Raw genomic sequence first — 17,729 nt, forward strand, 5'->3', positions numbered from 1 at the left:
GAATAGTGTCAGCCTCCTAAGGTGGTCTTAGGATTAGATGTGATGCAAGTCACGTTGAAGGACAGCCTGGTACACAGTAGGCATCTAGTAAGTGGTGCCTAGTATTAAAATGATTTTTATGTTATATAGTTACTGTAATGACCACCTCTGGGCCTCTGCTCAAATTGTTTTCTTGTCTAAAATGCCATTTCCCTTGAAATCTGCTGCTTGAAGGACCACAGTGGTGGATTAAAAATGGCCACAAAGGCTTTGCACCCTTGGACAAGAAAAAGCGGAGGCTGAGTCCCCCAGCCCCACTGACTTGCATGCTTTGGCTGTGTGGCTTGCTTTGGCCAATAGGACTTTGGAAAATGTGATGCAAGGGATGTTTCTGAAAAGCACTTGAGCGCTGGGACTCCCCTGTTTTGAAAGCTGACCTAGGCCTGCCATGCTGTGAGGAAACCTCTCTGCCCTACCGGGGCTGAGAGGCCACGTGGAGGAGAACAGAGGTACCCAGCCCACAGCCAGGGCCAACCCCAGGCATGTGGATGAGGCCATCTTGCCCCCTCCCAACCCAGCCTTTCCGCCCAACATCCCATGTGACTGCATCGGTGAGCCCAGAGGAGATACAGAACTCCCACGTGGCCAAGCCACAGAATCCTGAGAAAGAATTGTTTTAAGACGTAAGTTTGAGACCGATACAATTACTCATTCACCAGGATTAAGCTCAGAGGCTGTCCCTTCTCAGAAGACTTCCCGAACTCCTCCCAACCTAGAATTAATCTCCCTGCACGCGCACACACACAGCCCCGCCCCGTATTGACACAGCACTTTGCAAGGGTAGCAGTTAGCACAGTCTGCCTTCACCAGGGTTATTTGTACAGGAATCCTGTCTCTCTGGCCTGTGAGCTGCCAGAGAGCAGGGTTGGGACCCTTTCATATTTCCCACCATGCTCAGAAGCTCTGCCTGGTTCCCACATACTAGGTCCTCAGGGGGGCCAGTGAGAACCTGGCCTGCCTCTGTGCAGACACAGCCACCCAGGCTGGCGGGGGACACACTCCTGGGTCTGAGGTCCAGCAGGGCCACTGACTTGCCCAAGGCCCCTCCCCTTCTGAGCCTCTTCCTCCCGCAGGTGGACACATGAACCCCTGTTCAGCCCCCCTCAAGGGTTTTGAGGCTCCCGCTGGTATGTGTGCAAAAGTGTGTGTGCACGGCCAAGTCCGGACCCTGTGTGCACTGTGGTGAAGCCCCACTTGGGTTGTCACGGGGTGGGGGGGTGGGGTCCTCCGCTCCACTCCTTCTTACCTTCCGGCCGTGGTAGCCCTGGATCCCCGGGTCTCCCTGGGGGAACCAAGAGAAGGCCATTAGAGGGGTTTTCTTGCCACCCTCTTCATATTACCATCCCTCCTCCTTCCAAATCCTCTGACCTCCACCTCCAGCCATCCCTGGAACAATAACAGGGACTGTTCTACTCTTCAGAATGAGTCCTTGCCTTGCAGAGGCAGAGGGAGGTGAGAAAGGTCAACTTGGCAGGGGCCCAGGACACCTGAGGATCAGTTATTGTTCTACCACGGACCCTCTGTGGCACCTGGACAAGTCACTTTTCCCCAGGGCTCTAGCTTCTGCATTTGTGAAACGGTTGGCTGCGATCAGTGCTTTGCTACTTCTCATCCCTAGAGCCGCAGGGACTCCAGCTTCAAAGGGAGATTCTGTTTGACACCGTGGGCTTCCAGATAAGGTTTCCAAAGAAACCGGATGACCCTGAAGGTCCTTTCCAGTTCTGGCCCCTTATGAAATGCTGTTTTATTGGGATGTTGTGACAGCGTCCTGGGCATCACTTTTCCAACTAGACCATGACCTCCTTGGAGGGCAGGGCCGCATCTTCCATACCAGCCGTAGCACTTGCTTGGCCTGAGCCCACAAAAATGCAATCCTTGTGGGACCCAATCAATTTCCGAGTGGCGTTTTTGGAAATAAGCCACTCGTGACCGTTCTCTCAGCCGAGATCCCCCTCAGCTCCCGTCAGTGCCGCCTCCCCCTCCCTCCTGCAGGGAACTCTCCCGCCCGTTTGACGCATCACCCAGAGGGCCCTCACCTTCGGTCCAGGAGGCCCAGGTAAGCCCTGCGGAAGCAAGAAAAAAGGTGAGTGGATTCCTCTGGCAAACGGTGGGGGCTCGTCATGTTTCCACTGGAGGCTGTAATGGGTTCTGGACGTGTTGAAGAACAGATCCAGAGGGTCCTGGAAGGGTATCTGAAACCTGCTGAGGGCACGTGGGGACAACAGGCTCATGTCCCTCTCTGGAGCCACATGGGCGCCGTGGGCATCTCCGCTGTGCTCGCCCACTGGAAAGTAGGTCAGTGGCATCATGTGAGATTGGCAGTGTGGTTTGGTCCAGATTCCCACCCACCCACCTCCTAACTGGAACCGCTCCCTGGAAAGCCGACCTTGCCCAGCAGAGCCTGGGTTTTGCCTCTGGCCCTGCCAGCCTGTGGGGGAGCCCTCTTCTCCCTGCCCCACCCCTGGGGCACAGTGAGCACAGCAGCCAGCGCGGGGGAGGTGGCATGGGCCCCCGCGGGAGCCCGAGGGAGAAACAAGGGAAGGTGGGCTCCGGCGTGGTCTCGGGCGTGGGTCTGGACGGCAAACACTGGCTGGAGAAAACCATGATGCTCGAGTCTGGTCTCTTTCAGTTGGTTTCAAACATGCTTTCTGGTTTTTCTCTTTATAAACAACCTAACAAAGAAAACCACCTGGCTTGGGTTCAGCGACCGGGAGCCCACTGTGTCTGGGCCGTCAGTAAAGAAGTGAATTTGGAGCCTTGTTTTTTGGTTTTCTTGGCTTGGTTTGTTTGGTTCAATTCCCTAAATTTCACTTCCTTTCAGGTTTTCTGTTTTTGCATCTAGAAACCCATGGAAGTGAGACTAACTTCCCTCCCCCGGGTTCTGGGGAGAAATCATGGAAATATTTGAAATTCGTTACGGGGATCAAGCTGAACAGGAGAGCTGGCTCCCAGCAACTTAGGTTTTCACTCTGCTGGGCCGCCTTCTGGCCAAGATGGCGATCCTCGTCTGCCAGAGCTGTCGCCCAGCCTGGGGGGACCCTACGCTGAACCTCAGCTTTTGGGCAGCTGGGGTAGCTGAGGGCCCAGATGTGAAGCCAAGTGACATGGAATGTGGCTGTACTCACCGAGGGCTATTTGGCGGGGACACCCTGACCCAGCAACTCCACCTTTGGGAATCTATCACCACGAAAGCATCAGAGATGTGCACATTTATGTTCAAGAATATACGGAAGGGGACTCACTAACTACCTTGTAGACGACCCAGCAGTCCTAAAGTCCACATCTCAGGAGACTCCTGACTTAGGAAGGGGCATGGTTTACGATATTAAGGGAAAAAAGTAACAGGATACAAACAGGATGTTACATTATTCAGAACATCATCAACGTGGAAAACCTTTATGTGCAGATCTAAGGAGGAAATGGAGAGTTCTCTCCACACTGTTAATGATGGGGACTCTGGATATGAGACAGCAGCAATTTAAGATTTTGTCATAAGAGAGAAAAACACTTTTTTAAAAAAAGCCACGTGGAAAAAACATTATCAAACAGACTATGTCCTTAACCCCCGTCCCTCCAATAACTGCTGATGGTGGTCTTAGCTCTGGGTGGAGAACCCATTTTCTCCCAAGAAGTCCAAGGCCCTGCTAAGTTATTCTGCCCTGGTGCTTTCTTGCACTAAATCAGGCTGAGAAAGAGTTGGGGCTTGGCCAGGGCTTACAAACAGATGACTGGTGGACACTGGGACTGACCTATTGCCTGAGTGTGGTCTTGCTTGGAGGGGTGTCTGTTGGCCCCCCTGGGCCCTCCCGGCAGTGGTCCAGTCCCCAGGCTCGATGCAGGGCCCTCCTGGCCGACCAGACGTGTAACTTGGTTGGAAGGTGGCCCAGGAGTGGAAGCCCACACACACCAGCAAAAGAATGTCTGTTAGCGATGCCAGGCAGTCAGATGCCCCCTTGCTACCTCCTTAGAACACACTGTGCCCAACTCAGGTTTTCCTAAGCCCGGGGGTCGGGAGACAGCCATCAGAATGGCCCTGGGAACTTTCTTTCCAAGCTCCTGTCTGCTGAACCTGGGAGGGGGCGCCTATTCGTGGTGTCCTCCCTGGCAGGCAAAGACTGGAGTGGAACACATGGTCTCAGGATGTGTGTTCAGAACCAGAGTGTAACAGGTGAGTGTGACAGGGACAGGCAGCTCCTGCAGGGGCCAGCCACATCCAGCGGCCTTGTCAAGTGTTTCTGCCTCTTCAGTGGGGACTCAGGTTCCCATGGGTTACGAAAGGTTTGGAAGCTTCCAGGGAATTCCTGGGACAAATCTCGAAGGAGAGGAAGCAGTGGAAAGTGGGAGAGTTACTTACGGGTGGCCCCATGGGCCCTGGCAGTCCTGGGGGCCCCAGAGGTCCACTTGGTCCAGGAGGGCCTGGTGGCCCTGGTGGGCCTTGGATGCCGGCCTGGCCCTGTTCACCCTGAGGTTCGTGGAAACAAGTGTTAGAGAGAGAGCCCCAGGCTGCAGAGCGGTCCCGCCCCAGTGCCATGCACCCGGTGAGGCCCTGCCGTGGGCTCTGGGGGAGGCGGTGGTGGGGTGATGGTGATGGTGCTGTGGTGGTGACTACATGCAGGGGCTGGTGGCAGTGAGGAGACGGCCAAGACATTAGCCCCCAGAGGAGGGGCTTCCAGAGAGGACTCGCTGCGTCAGCTGCTGGTCCCCAGGGCAGAGCTCTGCTGCGGTGGCAGAGGAGCGGGTGAGATGCCCCCCGCCCGACCGAAGGCCTCTTCCCAGCCTGCTCAGATGGCCAGGGTACAGCCCAGGTGGCCGGCAGCCTGGGCGTGTCTCAGGCCCTCCCTCTGCGTGGCGAGTCCACCGTCTCTGCGCCCTGGCCTCCTAACTATCAAACGAGAACAGCTGCTCCTTGTTTCCTGTCACTGCTTTTTGCTGTCTTTCATTATCTGGCCCAGAGGATCAACTGAGATCCTGAGGTCAGAGGCCACAGAATTTTGTTCGGCTCACCAAATAACTGGGCAAGAGATTTTATGGAAAACATTTGGCTTGGTGGCTTCTGATGAAAAACTGGGAGCCCTGGCCAGCTAGGCCCACATTCCCGGGGGGCTGCCTCAGGCCCGCCCCCATCCTTTCTGCCTGCAGCCTGCTTCTGTCACTTATGTGATTTGTACCTGACCTCAATTGAGTTTTGAAAGTGTAAAGTGCTTTGTGCCTCTCTGGAGCCTCTATTATTATTCCTTTGCCTTATCCCCCAGCCTTTGTTACCCACCGTGCATGTGCCCAGGGTAGACCCAGGGCCCAGGGAGGTAGGGGTGGGATCATGCTCCCTGGTCCATGTGGCCCAGATCTTGGGGCTGAGGGCCAGCCCGAGTCATCCTAGATCTACACAGACCAATGTCATTATGTTATTTTCTACGTGACCTCTCCAGGGAGGTTCTGGGCTCAGCTCTTGATGGGGGATCCAGCCCTGCAGACAGACTAAGGCAGAACAGCCTGGCAGGTGTGAGCGCTCCAGGCTGGGATGCAGGGAGACCCAGGCAGCCAGACTCCAGGCCAGCCCACCCTTCTCAGTGTGATCTCAGTAATCCTCTATGACACTGCTGCTTCCCTATGTGAAAAAGGAGCTGACAACGCTTGCTGCAAACTCCATAGAGGAAAATGATGATTACAAATAGGAGTGTACGACCTCACAATGAGAACTAAGATTTTAGCAGCATCTGCTTGAATCATCTCTCAGATGGGACATCCTAGGGCAGATGCCACCAGCAGTGCCACTCTGGGGCCTGGGCTGCAACCTGCCACACCCTCTGAGAAGCCACTTAAGGGCTCAGAGTGTCCATGGTGGAGAAGGCAGGTGCAGAAATGGGTCACAGGCCCCATTTTACAGAAGAAAAAACTGAGGCTCAGAGAAGTTGAGCTCCCTAACCAAGGTCACAAGAAGAATTTGGGGGGAGCCAGGACCCAAGCTCAGAACTCCAGACTATTCCTATTCATTCCAAGTAAGCCCCCAGCAAAAACTGCTCACAGTCTAACTTTCTGCACTTTGGCAATGACTTCCAACACCATCTGCTAAGCACATCATATGTCATATAAAGTTTCCTCTTTCAACTAATGTTAGACCCAATGTTTAAGCATCTTATAGAGCCTGTGAAATCAATATTGGTTTATTGATAGGAAATGGACAAGCCTTTTTATGTCCCACCATGGCTGACAGCATAAAAACCTTATTCTCTAGGCAGAATCTGCAGCAGGCAGGACAGGGGCCCCTATTCTTCTCTCTCCTTTGCAAATCAGGTCAGGGCAACACAAAAAGTTCTGGCTTATCCACCTCTTGCTCTTGAAAAGGGGGGCAGCAACATGCCTCGGCCCCTCCTAATTTCTTCGTCTGTGAGGTGGCGATGATGCCACCTCCACTGCCAGGTGGCCCATGTCGGATTACATGAGATAATCCAAGCAGAATTCTTACAACAGTGCTTGGGACCCAGCAAGGGCTCAACACATAGCAGCTAATGCAACTAAGCCCAGGAGGTGGCTGCTGGGGCTTGAGGCGAATGGCCGCTCTGAGGGCAAGGACTCGGCTCTCCTGAAATGGGGTCTGACACGGGTAGGGGTGGCTGAGAGCGGGGTGGGCCTGGTGCTCTCTGAGCTGCCAGTGGGCCCCCTGAATAGCCAGCCTTGGGCTAAGCGCTCAGAGCACATGGAGGCTCTCAGGACTTGGCTGGTGTAACGGGATATGTAGCCTTGGGTAGCACGTGTGTCACGTGTCCCTCTGTATTTTTAGCTGTAAATTGGAGTGATTTTTCAGCCTTGTTCAGCCAGGTGCCTGAACATGCAGGCCCCTGGGCCCTGGCTCCTGAGTCAGGCCAGATGGTGGCTCCAGGCCCTGCTGTCGGGTTTTCAGAGAGCATCTCGGAGCCCTGCCGCTTCCAGTTACCTTGGGGGTAACCCCTGACCCCCAGTGTAAGGAAGGCTACGGGCATGGGTGGCAGCCATGGAATTCCTGGCCTGGCATCACGCTGCAATGCCTATGCCTGGATCCCTGGGTCTGTGGTCTCTCGTTCTTTGTGATCTGGTCCTATCCCAGCCTCCTTGGCTTCGTTAGGCAGGAAGAAGGGAGCAGTTGCTCACAATGATTACGCCTGTCAGTTGTGGGCTACATTTCCTCTGCAAATTCCCTCGCTTCTCAAACTCAGGTTACAAGTGATCGGATGCTAAGCAATCTGCATTTCTAAATATAAAGGGTGTAGGTCCAGGTGAGAGAGCCCTGGACGTGGGCTCTGAAGACCTGGCTGCCGGTTCCCGATCTGCCCCTTGTTGTTTGTGCGACCTTAGGTACAAATTCACCTCTCTGAGCCTCAATTTAATTCTTGCACTGTGCCAGGAATTATTCCCAGTGCTCTACAAACACAATAACCCTATGCAGTAGGAACCGTTATTATCCTCGTTTTACAAATGAGAAGCTGAGGTGCAGAGAGGTTAAGTAACTTGCCCCACATCACACAGCTAATAAGAGAAGGAGAATCTGGGTGCTCTGCAATTTACTGGCTGTGTGACCTCAGGCAACTTACTTAATGTCTCTGAGCCTTACTTCCCCATCTGTGAAATAAGGATGATTATGCCTAATTCATACAACCACTGAGAGAATGAAATGAAATGAGGCCTGTGAAGTGCATAGCCCAGTGGCTGGCACACAGTGATGGCTGTCGTGAGTAGTAATGGTGGGGTAGTAGTTGTGGCTTCTGAGCCTGGGAGTTGTGTATTTCCACGTCTATGGCATTCGTGAGTCCATTTTTGTCTAAATTAATGTAACGGGAGTGCAGTGAGATTCTCGCTTCACCTATAGCCCCAGCTGGCCTGACAGGGACCAGAGACTCGCCAGCCCCTGGGAAGCCCCACATGGTCTGGGAAAGGGAGGTGTCTACCTGGAAGGTCCGCCTTTTAATGACTGGGGGTGCAGCCAGCCGCACTGAATTGAGGAGAGGCAGCAGCTGAGGAGAAAGATGAGTTGGAAGGCCAGAGGGCAAAGGCCAAAGATCGCAGGGGTTCAGGAGGGTTGAAAGTCCACCAGGATGGCAGGGCGGCCAAGAAGGAGGGAGGAGAGGAAGAGAGAAGAGAGATTAGCGAGCGTGAGGCACAGGAGGGAGGGCGTGGGCGGGGCGCTTGATGCTTGTGGGTGCAGTGCTGAGCTTGCCCTTAGATGGTACGCCATCCCTGGAAGGAGGCGGGCCCTTGGGGTACTGGCCAGAAGCACTCCCCGACTGGGAGAGTGGCCCCCTGGCCAGACCTGCCCTCCATGGCCAAGCTGGGTCACAGAGGCCTCCTAACATGCGGCCCAACATTGCACTGCCAGCCCCGCCGGTCCCTGGTCACGGACAGAGGCTGCTGGGCCGAGGGGAGCAGACTCCGAGGCTCTGGCTTGGGAGCCACAGGACCACCCTAAATTGGTACTTGAAGCCAGGCTGGTGTGTGGCGACCTCTGGGTTCTTTTTTTGGCTAAACGAGAAGGGCTGGTGTCAGCGGATCTGGGGAGGATGGTCAAAAGCAGAGCCAAGCCCGATCCCGAGGGTGTGGCCAGTGTGGGCACCAGCTAAGTGCTACCGAGGTCTCACCCTGGGGCTAGTGGGCTTGGAAAATAGACACTGGACAAAGACGTCTCTTGCATGTTCAACCACTTTTCTGGGGGAAGGCAACTTGCAATCATGTTATCTAATGTAATTTCCATTTCTGGAAATTCTTGCTGTTTCCAGACTCTCAACCCATGGGTGCTGAGCGCTCCGCTTTCAGAAGAGGTTAGAACCCACGTGAAAAGAAAGATGGCGTATAATCCACCTCTCGTTTTTGAAAGCATTGCGACTCACATGAGGCCACTGGGACGATTAGAAGTGGGGCCGCCTGGGCTGGGGATGCACCCAGCTAGGGACCTGGGAGCCCAATCGTGGGCGGCCCCATCCCTCCCACTGTGGGGCCTGGGGACGTGCAATGTTGGGCTCTGCATCTAGGGAGCCTCTAAGCAGAGGGGCCTGGAGACCTTCCAGAACCTACAAACCTTCAGGGTAATTATCTGGTTAGAGCGCAGAGCTGCTAGAGGCCTGCTTAGGTGCTCCTGGTGTGGGGTAGGGGTGGAGGTGGAGACAGGGCAATGGGGAGAGTGAGTGCCAGGCCCAGACACCAGCTCCCCATCCCAGGGCACCCCTCCTCCCCCTCCCTCCCTGGGGATGCTACAGGCTGGAACAGGCGCCCGGACCACCTGGATCTTGTACCTTGCAGGCCAGGAGGCCTGCCACCCCCATCAGGTCTGCAGTCCCCTCAGAGAGCCAACAGACGCCTTGCCCTAGAAGGACCCTGCTTTCCTACCCACTTCCAGATAAACAGACGGTGCCAGCTGCCTTGCCCTGCCCAGCGGCTGGATCCCCAAATCCACGCTCACCCAGCCTGACTCGCTACCCACACTGGCGCAGCCATACCCCGGGCTCCTCTGCGCCCTGTGGCCCTGTGGAGCCTTCTCTCCCCGCCAGCTCCCTCTTCTTGGGTTGCGCTGAAGGGCAGAGAGCTCTCTCCTAACCGGCCCCATGCGTTCTCTCGGGGCTGATGACACACTGTCAAAGCGTCTAAGTTGTGTTGTCTCTTGTGCTGGGGGATGCTGTCTTTCTTTTGGGTAACATAACAATCCTGTGAGCCCATCGTTTCAAATAAACACAGCTGACCTTCTATTATTGTATCAGGATCAGGCTGGCCGGAACACCAGGGCCCCTGCTTCCCTGCAGCACATGCCGCTGACAGGTTGGCTCTGTCTGTGCTGCTGCCGGCCTGTGCCCCCCGCCCAGTCTTGGCCTCGCCCCCACCCCAGCCACTGACGCTCAAGGCTGCCCCCGCCTTGGCCTCCCCCTGGCCTGGGAACCAGGGGTCAGAGTCTGAATGGCCGGACCCTGCCAGCAAGGCCCTCCCAGCGGTCTTCTGGAGCCAAGCTGACCGACTCTGAGTCTGGCTTGTGCTTCTCTCCACTCCCTCAAGACCACTCCCTGGCAGGGGTGGGCGCCCAGGGCGGCCACACTGTGTGTGTGTTTGTGGGCACGATGCAGCCTATGACAGGGGGATGGACACCTAAAGATGCTCCACTGAGACAGGCAAGGCCGATCCACAAAACGAGGGGCGTTTCTCGGGTCCCAGCTCACTGGGGCTCCTGCACACCTTCACTCCCCCCATCCCCGAGAATGGCTCTCTGATGTTGGCACACACATCTGAGGGCTCCCGATAGGAGGACAGCAGACTTTGGGCTCTGTATCCTGGGCTGAAGCAAGGGAAAGGAAGGAGCTGGGTGGGGCCAAAGGGGCACAGGAGATCATCCCAGCCCTGAAATCCCCCACTCCACTTGGAGGGGCTTCCTTGATTCTTAAAGAAGCAAAACAGAGACTTTACCCTTGAATTGATTCAGTCAGCCTCCAATTATCTCCCACCATGGAGGTCTGGGTCCTCTGAAACAATGACTAACCCAAAAGTCCCTCTGATTCCACCAGGGCAGGCAGATGGACACACACAAGCTGTCTCTCTCTCTCTCTCTCTCTCTCACACACTCACACACACACACACACACACACACACACACACACACACGCACGCTGGGTAGGGAGCCAGACCCAGACTCACACAAGCTGCACAGCCTTACGATGAAGGCCATGTGCAGAGGAGCACACAGCCAGGCGTGCAGAGTTCCAGATACACACACGCTGGGGGCTCGCAGGCCCAGCCAGCACAGGAGCAGACATACAAAGACACGCAGCTATGCACAAACACACACACACACTGACTACCAGGCACACCCCCAGGAGCTGGCCAAACACCCCAGCACCGTCACGGCCCCACTCTGGCTGCTGAGTGCAGAGGGGGGCTGTGTGCTCCTGGTCTCCAAGCTCTATAGGGAAGAAGATGAGGCTAAACTGGGGGCTGTGCTCCAGGGATGGATCAGTATTCAGGGTTCACTTACCCGGTGTGGGTGCTCTCCACACTGACCCTGGGGAAGAGAAGGAAGGAGAGGAGAAATTAGGCCCTTGTTGGGGGGCTGTACCTCGGGGGCAACCTCAGGACTTGGGGACGCACCATGCATGTGCGTCACCCGCCTGCCCCGCTCTGTCTTGGGCTGAGCTCTCTCAGGCAGGAGAACTGATTCCCTCCCTCGAGCCTCGCTGGCAGCAGGGAGGTAACCTCCAGGACCTGCCCGGACGTGGCTCCACAGAGCCAAGGGCAGGACTCTGCCGCCACACATCACATGCCATGACGGCAGAGTCACGAGTTATGCTCCGTGCCTGGCTGGAAGTATCTTCCGGAAAGGCTGACCCTCTGGGTGGGTCCACCCAACGGCTCTGAACAGGAGCCCCTGGAAGGGAACAGCAGACACCAAGGCAGGCTATGGGCAACGGGGCCCTCGGAGACGCCTTCTTGGAGCCACGGGTGCCAGGTCCCTGCACCATCTGCCTGGGGGCAAGCCCAGAAGAGCCCCCATCAGAAACTCAAGGAAGCAGAGAAGGTAGGAGGCTAGGAAGAGGGCCAGGCCAGTGGTTTACAAACTGACACCTCAGAATCCTAGAGGCTCATGGAGGTGCTCAGGAAATACCATGGGGGTGGCAGGCAGGATGGGCAGAGAAAGAGGCTGAGAAGGACCAGGCTCCAGGCCATGCCTTCCCCACAAAAGAACCCCACGCAGGGCAGCTTCCCTTCTCTCTCTCATATACCATGTACCACAGGGTACAGGGGATTCCCCTGGTTCTGTTGATAAAATCTGAAGTTTGAAAATAATCCTTTCTACCTGTTGGAAGGCTGCTTCTTGAGATGAACATTCTAGAAAACCTCCATCAGCTTACCTTTTCTCCTTTTTGTCCTGGAGGTCCCTAAGAAGAGAAATGAGACAGTTAGAAACAGAGGCTAAGGACTCAGGGCCCAAAGCCTCTCTGCTGGGAAACATTGGGGCGAGGTACCAACTGGCTATCTTGGGGGACCCGCCAAGCCCTGTGGGGAGGAACACACACACAGGTCAGTGGCACACAGAAGGCGGGCAGAATCAGAGATGCAGGCCTGCGTGGGATTGTGCAAGAAACTTTTTGGAAAGCCTGCAGTCCCGAAGGCTGGGCTTGGCCACCCACACCAGGTCTTCCGGTGCCCGAGATGTTCCAGCTGGCGTGGCCCAGCTCCTTCATCCACCCGTGGACATGACTAGGTGTGCCCTGCCCCCTGCACGTGGCCGCGACGAAGAACAGGTGTCATCCTTCATTCATTCCCGCAACCGCCAGCATCTTGTGGGCCAGCCACGGAGGAGGCTGCATGGCCACGTCAGGCAGGGCTCTGCTACTGCACACTCACGCCACGTCCTCACGGAGCCAAAAGCACCTTCTAACTCCTACCCTCCGAGGCCTCAGCATCAACCCCACTGAACCAGAAGGGCTTCTGGGGACACGGGGGCTGGGGCAGCGCTGCAGACTTTGGGGGTTTTGGAGAAAGCTTTGGCCAAAGAGGAAGCAGGAAGTGGGCGACTTAAGCCATCCTCAGTTCTCTGAGGAGGACATGGCGTCCAGCTGACCCGAGGCCAGTGCTGAGAAGGCTTCACGCTCGGCCAGTGTGGAGGGGAGGGGGTAGGATGGTGCACCTTGTTCTGAGGACCCCCTCGGAGGCAAGGCTTCCAGGATGTGCTGAGTCACACCCGCGCTGGCCCGAGAGGAAGGCGCTGGCGTCACTCCATCTCCCGGACGAGGTGACGGAGACAAGACCCTGCGGCTCAGTGAGTGGTGGCACTGGGACCGTGAAGGTCCAGCTGTGTCCACTCTGCCACGCGCTCTGAACTGGGCTGGACCTCGGGGGGCAGGGCTTCTAACCTTGGCTGGAGCCACAGGCAGTGTCCCAGCCTCTGGGGCCCTGAGCTCCCTTCCATCCTGCAGGCCTTCCTGAGGGCCTGTGAGGACCCACCTGCCAGGCCAGTCTCTTTGGGGTTTGAAGACCTCAGGATGCCCATGGACAGATCCATCTGGGTGGGAGGAAAGCCTTCTTTTGTCCCCGACTTGACAACTGGACCAACCCCCAAACTGGGAAATTCCTAGGAGGTTCGTGGGAAGGGACAAGTGGTCTTTGGGACAATCCATGTGGCACCCCAGCCTATGTGGTTGACTAAGTGTTTAGCATCAAGTTTAGCAGAATATGATGCATCTGGCAGGGAATCAGACTGCAGGGGACCAGGCCACCCTCTCTTGGGACAGAGAGAGGAGTGTGATGAGAGAAGGAGGGCCAGGGGCCCAGAGAAAGAACCCAAAGGCTTGGGACTGCAGAGACTTGGAGGACTGAGTCCAGATGTCCCAAATGGCGGCCCATGGGACAATCGTGGTCCCCAAGGTATTTTGTTGATCCCACACAGTTTTATTTCAATAAACTGAAATATTGAAGAGCAAGGAGAGTACAACAAAAATCTGAATTTCAAGTTTCTTTTAAGTATTTCAAGGTCCAACAACACAGGGCACCGATTAGCTCCTGAGCCTGCCCCTTTAGGACAGGTCAGGGCGATGTGCCAGCTTGGCACCTGTCGTGCTTCCTCTGTGCCAGGCACTGTTCTAAGCACTTGGCGTGAATTAACTCCTCTCGTCCTTAGGACAGCCCTGTGAGTTGTGGGACAAGCCATGAATGCAGAGTCCTGGCTCTCTTTTACGCCACTTGGGGGGCCCCGGTCCTGTCTACGCCTTACATCAGATTCTCGGGGCTACTGTGAGGTGGGTGGGGCAGAGATGACCCCCTTCTGACAGGTGAGGGCACAGGTTAAGCATGTGAGGGTGAGCCCCAGCCCCCCATGTTGGATGCCCAGCAGCAGGTAAACCACCCAGGAAGGGAGGCGAGTGGGAGACGGACAGATGCTAAACAGGCCAAGATAATTACACTAGACAGCGTGTTGAATTAATAGCTTGGGGTCCCCGTGCCAAGCCAAACAGAAGCCTAATGGCTCTGTGGCCTGTCGGATTTTGACGGACGACTACGAGGTGGACGGGGGACCTATCACACTGATGTGAGCTCATGGGAGAAGGGGTGGTCCTACCGTTCCCTGTTCAAGTTAGTTCCGACCCTGAAACAGATGGGGAAGACTCACGGCGGGCGAAGTGGGGTGGGGCAGAGGGATGGCAGAAAGGGGAGTCCCCTAGAAGGGTCCCTTTCTTTCTAAACAAAGGGCCCTGGCAGCAGAAGGAGACACGGTGGAGGGTAAGGGCCTACCACGTGGGTCTCACTCCCTGTTCTGTTATTTAGGAGTTGTGTCAACTCAGGCATACACACAACCATTCTGAGCCTTGATCTGCCCTTTCATAGAGTGGGGATGATAAGCTGTTGGGAGGATTACAGAGCAGTGCCCTGCTGAGGGCCATCACTGTTCCTTCCGGGGTGGCACGGACTGGGTTAAGGCTCTCCAGAAGGTGGGAAGGGGCCAGGAGGAAGGTAGGGGCAGAGGTCTGCTTCTCCGGGTCTGCCTTGCGCCCGGCTGGGGCAGGAGCGCCTGGAGCCCTGGGCGGCCCAGAGCAGGGAGCACGAGGAAATCAGGCTCAGGACGAAGTGCCCGATGGGTACCCCTCGGCCCCCCTGCGAGTGCTGGATGAGAGCAGCGGTTTGGGAACACTAGCTGCTAATTCTGTGTGACACTGGCCGAGCGCAGACGCTCTCTGGACCTCCCTTTCCTCATTCTTCAGGTGGAGAAGCCCCCTGCCGCCTCTCCTCCCTGTGCTGAGTGATGACCTAGGGGGACGCGTCGCACCCAGCCGGGGAGTGACCATGGGGCGGCCACTCCCGCTGCGGGGCAGTGCTTCTGTGGCCCGTGAGGGCTAGGCTGACCCCCGCACCCCTCGAGGGAAGGCAGGAAAGCTGGGTCTTACCGTCTCCCCTTTTGGTCCGGGGCGGCCCTGGAAGGAGAGGAGCACGAGCGCTGGGTGAGTCGTTTGCACCCCAGAAGTACCCCAGCCCCACCCCGCCGTCACACAGGGCTCCTCCCGTGAACGTGTGCGTCTGGGGCCCGGTGAAAAGGACTGAGATGAGCAGAGAGGAGCTCGGGACGGGAAGCAGCCTCCATGTGGACTTGGGCATGTATTGGGGCTCGACCGAGATGGAGACGCCGAGCAGCACACAGGAGGCGCCCTGCGGGGCTGGGGGCAACGGCGCGAGCCAGAGCTCTCCAGCCCTCTCCTCTCCCGCGGCCTCCTTGCCTCACTACCTTCCAGCCCCTTCCAGGAGGCCCCGGAATCAGCAGATTCTAGGATGGCTCTTGCTCCAGATACTGAGAGTGCAGCTTGGAGGCCGTGGACTTGTGCCCAGGGGAGGCTCATGGGGGACAGGGCAACTCATGCAAATGGCCTCTCCTCCCCTTCCCACTGGCAACGACTTTCCGCCCCAAGAACGTTCATTTTATCTGAAGCGTCTTCCAAGGAGTCGGGGTCTCGCAGAAGGACTAGGAGACCCCGGGTTAGTGACCCGGACTAAGTGGGGGGAGCCCATAGCCCGAGAGGGTCCACTCACCGGTTTGCCGTCAAGCCCAATGGGACCCTGAAAGAGAAAGAGGCCAGATGTAAAGACGGAGCATCACAGCTGTCCTGGCAGAGAGGCAGCCTGGGAGGTAGTTAAGGGCACAGGTTCTGCACTGTAACAAGTTAGGGTTCACATCTCTGCTTCACCACTTGCTGTTATGAGATCATGGGTAAGCTTAAACCTCGCTTTCCCATTCTAAAGTGGGGAGTAAAGGAATGTCCCATGAGGGGTCTTTGGGAGTGAACGAGATGCCCCCTGCCCCGTGCTGGCACGAGGGAGAACCTGACGGGTGGCAGTCGCCATGGCATCAAAGTCCTTTTCACCTCCAGTGGAAAGTGGCGGGCGTGTTCCTGGAAAGCAGGGCTGGCCAGCGCCGAGGCCTGCGGGAAAGGGGGAGCTGGCTGCTCCCTGCCCGCCTCTCGTAATCTGCCTTAGGCCTTAGGCAGGGCTCCCAGGACATCCAGATGGCCACATGACTGCCCCCAGCAGGCGGATCTGCTCTCAGAGCCAGGTCAGAGGTGGCCTCCGAGCCGTGCGTCATCTGCCCCACAGCCCAGGGTCCTGTGGCTTCACAGCCTGTCCTGTCTGCCACCCCTGCAGGTCCGTGTTGGTGTCCCTGTCCCCTCCTGCACTGTAGGCCGAGCACTGGGCTACTCTCCTCAGTTACTCTCCACGAAAGGCTGCAGGAGTGGGTCCTTACCGATGGGAATTTGGAAGGGCAAAAGCAGTTTGAGGGCCGGCCCTGCCTGAAGTTTAACACAGCCAGGCCCCGGAGTCGCCAGGGGCACAGCTGACCAGTCCTCTCCACTTACCGGAAATCCAGGAAAACCTCGAGTGCCCGGCTGACCCTGAAAAGAGCAGGAGAGGAGTGAGTGTGGGCGAGGAGGAGAGGAAGCCACACCTTAGTCCCCCGTTCACCTTGGCTCCCAGAGGATCAGTGGTTTCCCTCCCACTCCTCTGTGATCATCCGTGAGAGACACAGGATGGGAGGCAGGATGGAGAAAGGAGATGGACCATAATAGGAAATCTCCTCCAGGGAGTGGGGTGGGGAAGGGAAAAGCAGGTGGCCAGCATCCTTTGGGTTTTTCTGGGAAGTAGCCTCCCAGAGCTCCTCACTGCCCGCCCAGATGCTCTGAACCTCGGCATGGGAATGGGATGGAGAGCAAGGACAATGGGGACAGCCTACAGCACGCTGAACTCCTGGACTGGGATTGTCTAAGTCCGCTTCATCTACACAGTCATTGTTCACGGTCACCTATCTAACGATGGTTTGGATATCGGAAATTGGCCTTTGGAATGTGTTTTCAGACCAGAACAGGTCGGATTGCCCACTGTCCTCTCGCCCTGGCTAATAGGGCTCTCCTGGCTGGGTAATCTCTGGGTCCCCCAATCTTTGTGGGATGCAGAGCGATCATGTCCATTTTTCCAGAGGTACAGAGTGCACAGATCTCGGTATTCAGGTTGGAGATTAGAAGCAGGTTCACTGGCCAGATTCAGGACAAAAGAGAAGTGCAGAGGTGAGAAGAAGCCTGAGGCTGTGCAGACCCAGGGCTGGAACGGGCTGACCAGGAGGTCCAGGGTGATGGAGAGCTACGAAACCTGGGTCCTGTCACTCCCCTTCTCAAGAACCAGCAAGGGTTCTCTTCTGCTCACATGTCATTCAAGGTCAGCCTCACTCTCATCCTGATGCACCATTTTAGCTCCTTGCCTGCCTCATCTTCCTACCTACTCTCTGCTTGGGCACCCTGGCTCACCTGCCTTTCAGTGGACACACCACATCTTTCACACGATTAGCTTTCATCTTGAAGTCTCCCCTTGACTGAGATGGCCTCAGTCTCTTCCCAAGCTTGGGGTTTTGACTCTGGTAGACTGAGTTCTAATCGTGTCTCCACTGCCACCAATGGCTATGTGACTCTGAGCAAATGGCTTAACCTCCCTGTGCATCAGTCTCCTCATCTACAGAATGGGGGTAACTGTATACACTCATAGGGTCGTTCAGCTATATCTGTAAAGCCTATTGAAATGGTAGCTGCTATCATCAGATGTCTGTTAAACTGAACTGAACCTATAGGAGCACCAGAATAGAGCAAGGCTGTCTTTGATCCAATGTCTTAGGATCAATGGAGGTCTGTCCTTGCCAAGCAGTAGTTTCAGCATTGGCC

At 56.3% G+C, this 17,729-nt stretch overlaps 1 protein-coding gene across 1 annotated transcript in view; it reads right to left on the minus strand.

The window, feature by feature from the left end:
• The window catches only part of COL13A1 (collagen type XIII alpha 1 chain), a 79,241-nt gene that overhangs the window by 47,958 nt on the left and 13,554 nt on the right, over nt 1-17,729 (minus strand). The window contains exons 6-14 of the mRNA XM_060033486.1: nt 16,380-16,415; nt 15,559-15,585; nt 14,922-14,948; nt 11,892-11,918; nt 11,018-11,044; nt 7,959-8,024; nt 4,394-4,501; nt 2,076-2,102; nt 1,286-1,321 (exon numbers count right to left, since the gene is read on the minus strand). Of these exons, the coding sequence (XP_059889469.1) occupies nt 1,286-1,321; nt 2,076-2,102; nt 4,394-4,501; nt 7,959-8,024; nt 11,018-11,044; nt 11,892-11,918; nt 14,922-14,948; nt 15,559-15,585; nt 16,380-16,415 (381 nt within the window). The remainder of the gene's footprint in view (nt 1-1,285; nt 1,322-2,075; nt 2,103-4,393; nt 4,502-7,958; nt 8,025-11,017; nt 11,045-11,891; nt 11,919-14,921; nt 14,949-15,558; nt 15,586-16,379; nt 16,416-17,729) is intronic.

Source organism: Delphinus delphis, chromosome 16 (genome assembly GCF_949987515.2).
Source record: "Delphinus delphis chromosome 16, mDelDel1.2, whole genome shotgun sequence".
Taxonomy (NCBI): Eukaryota; Metazoa; Chordata; class Mammalia; order Artiodactyla; family Delphinidae; genus Delphinus; species Delphinus delphis.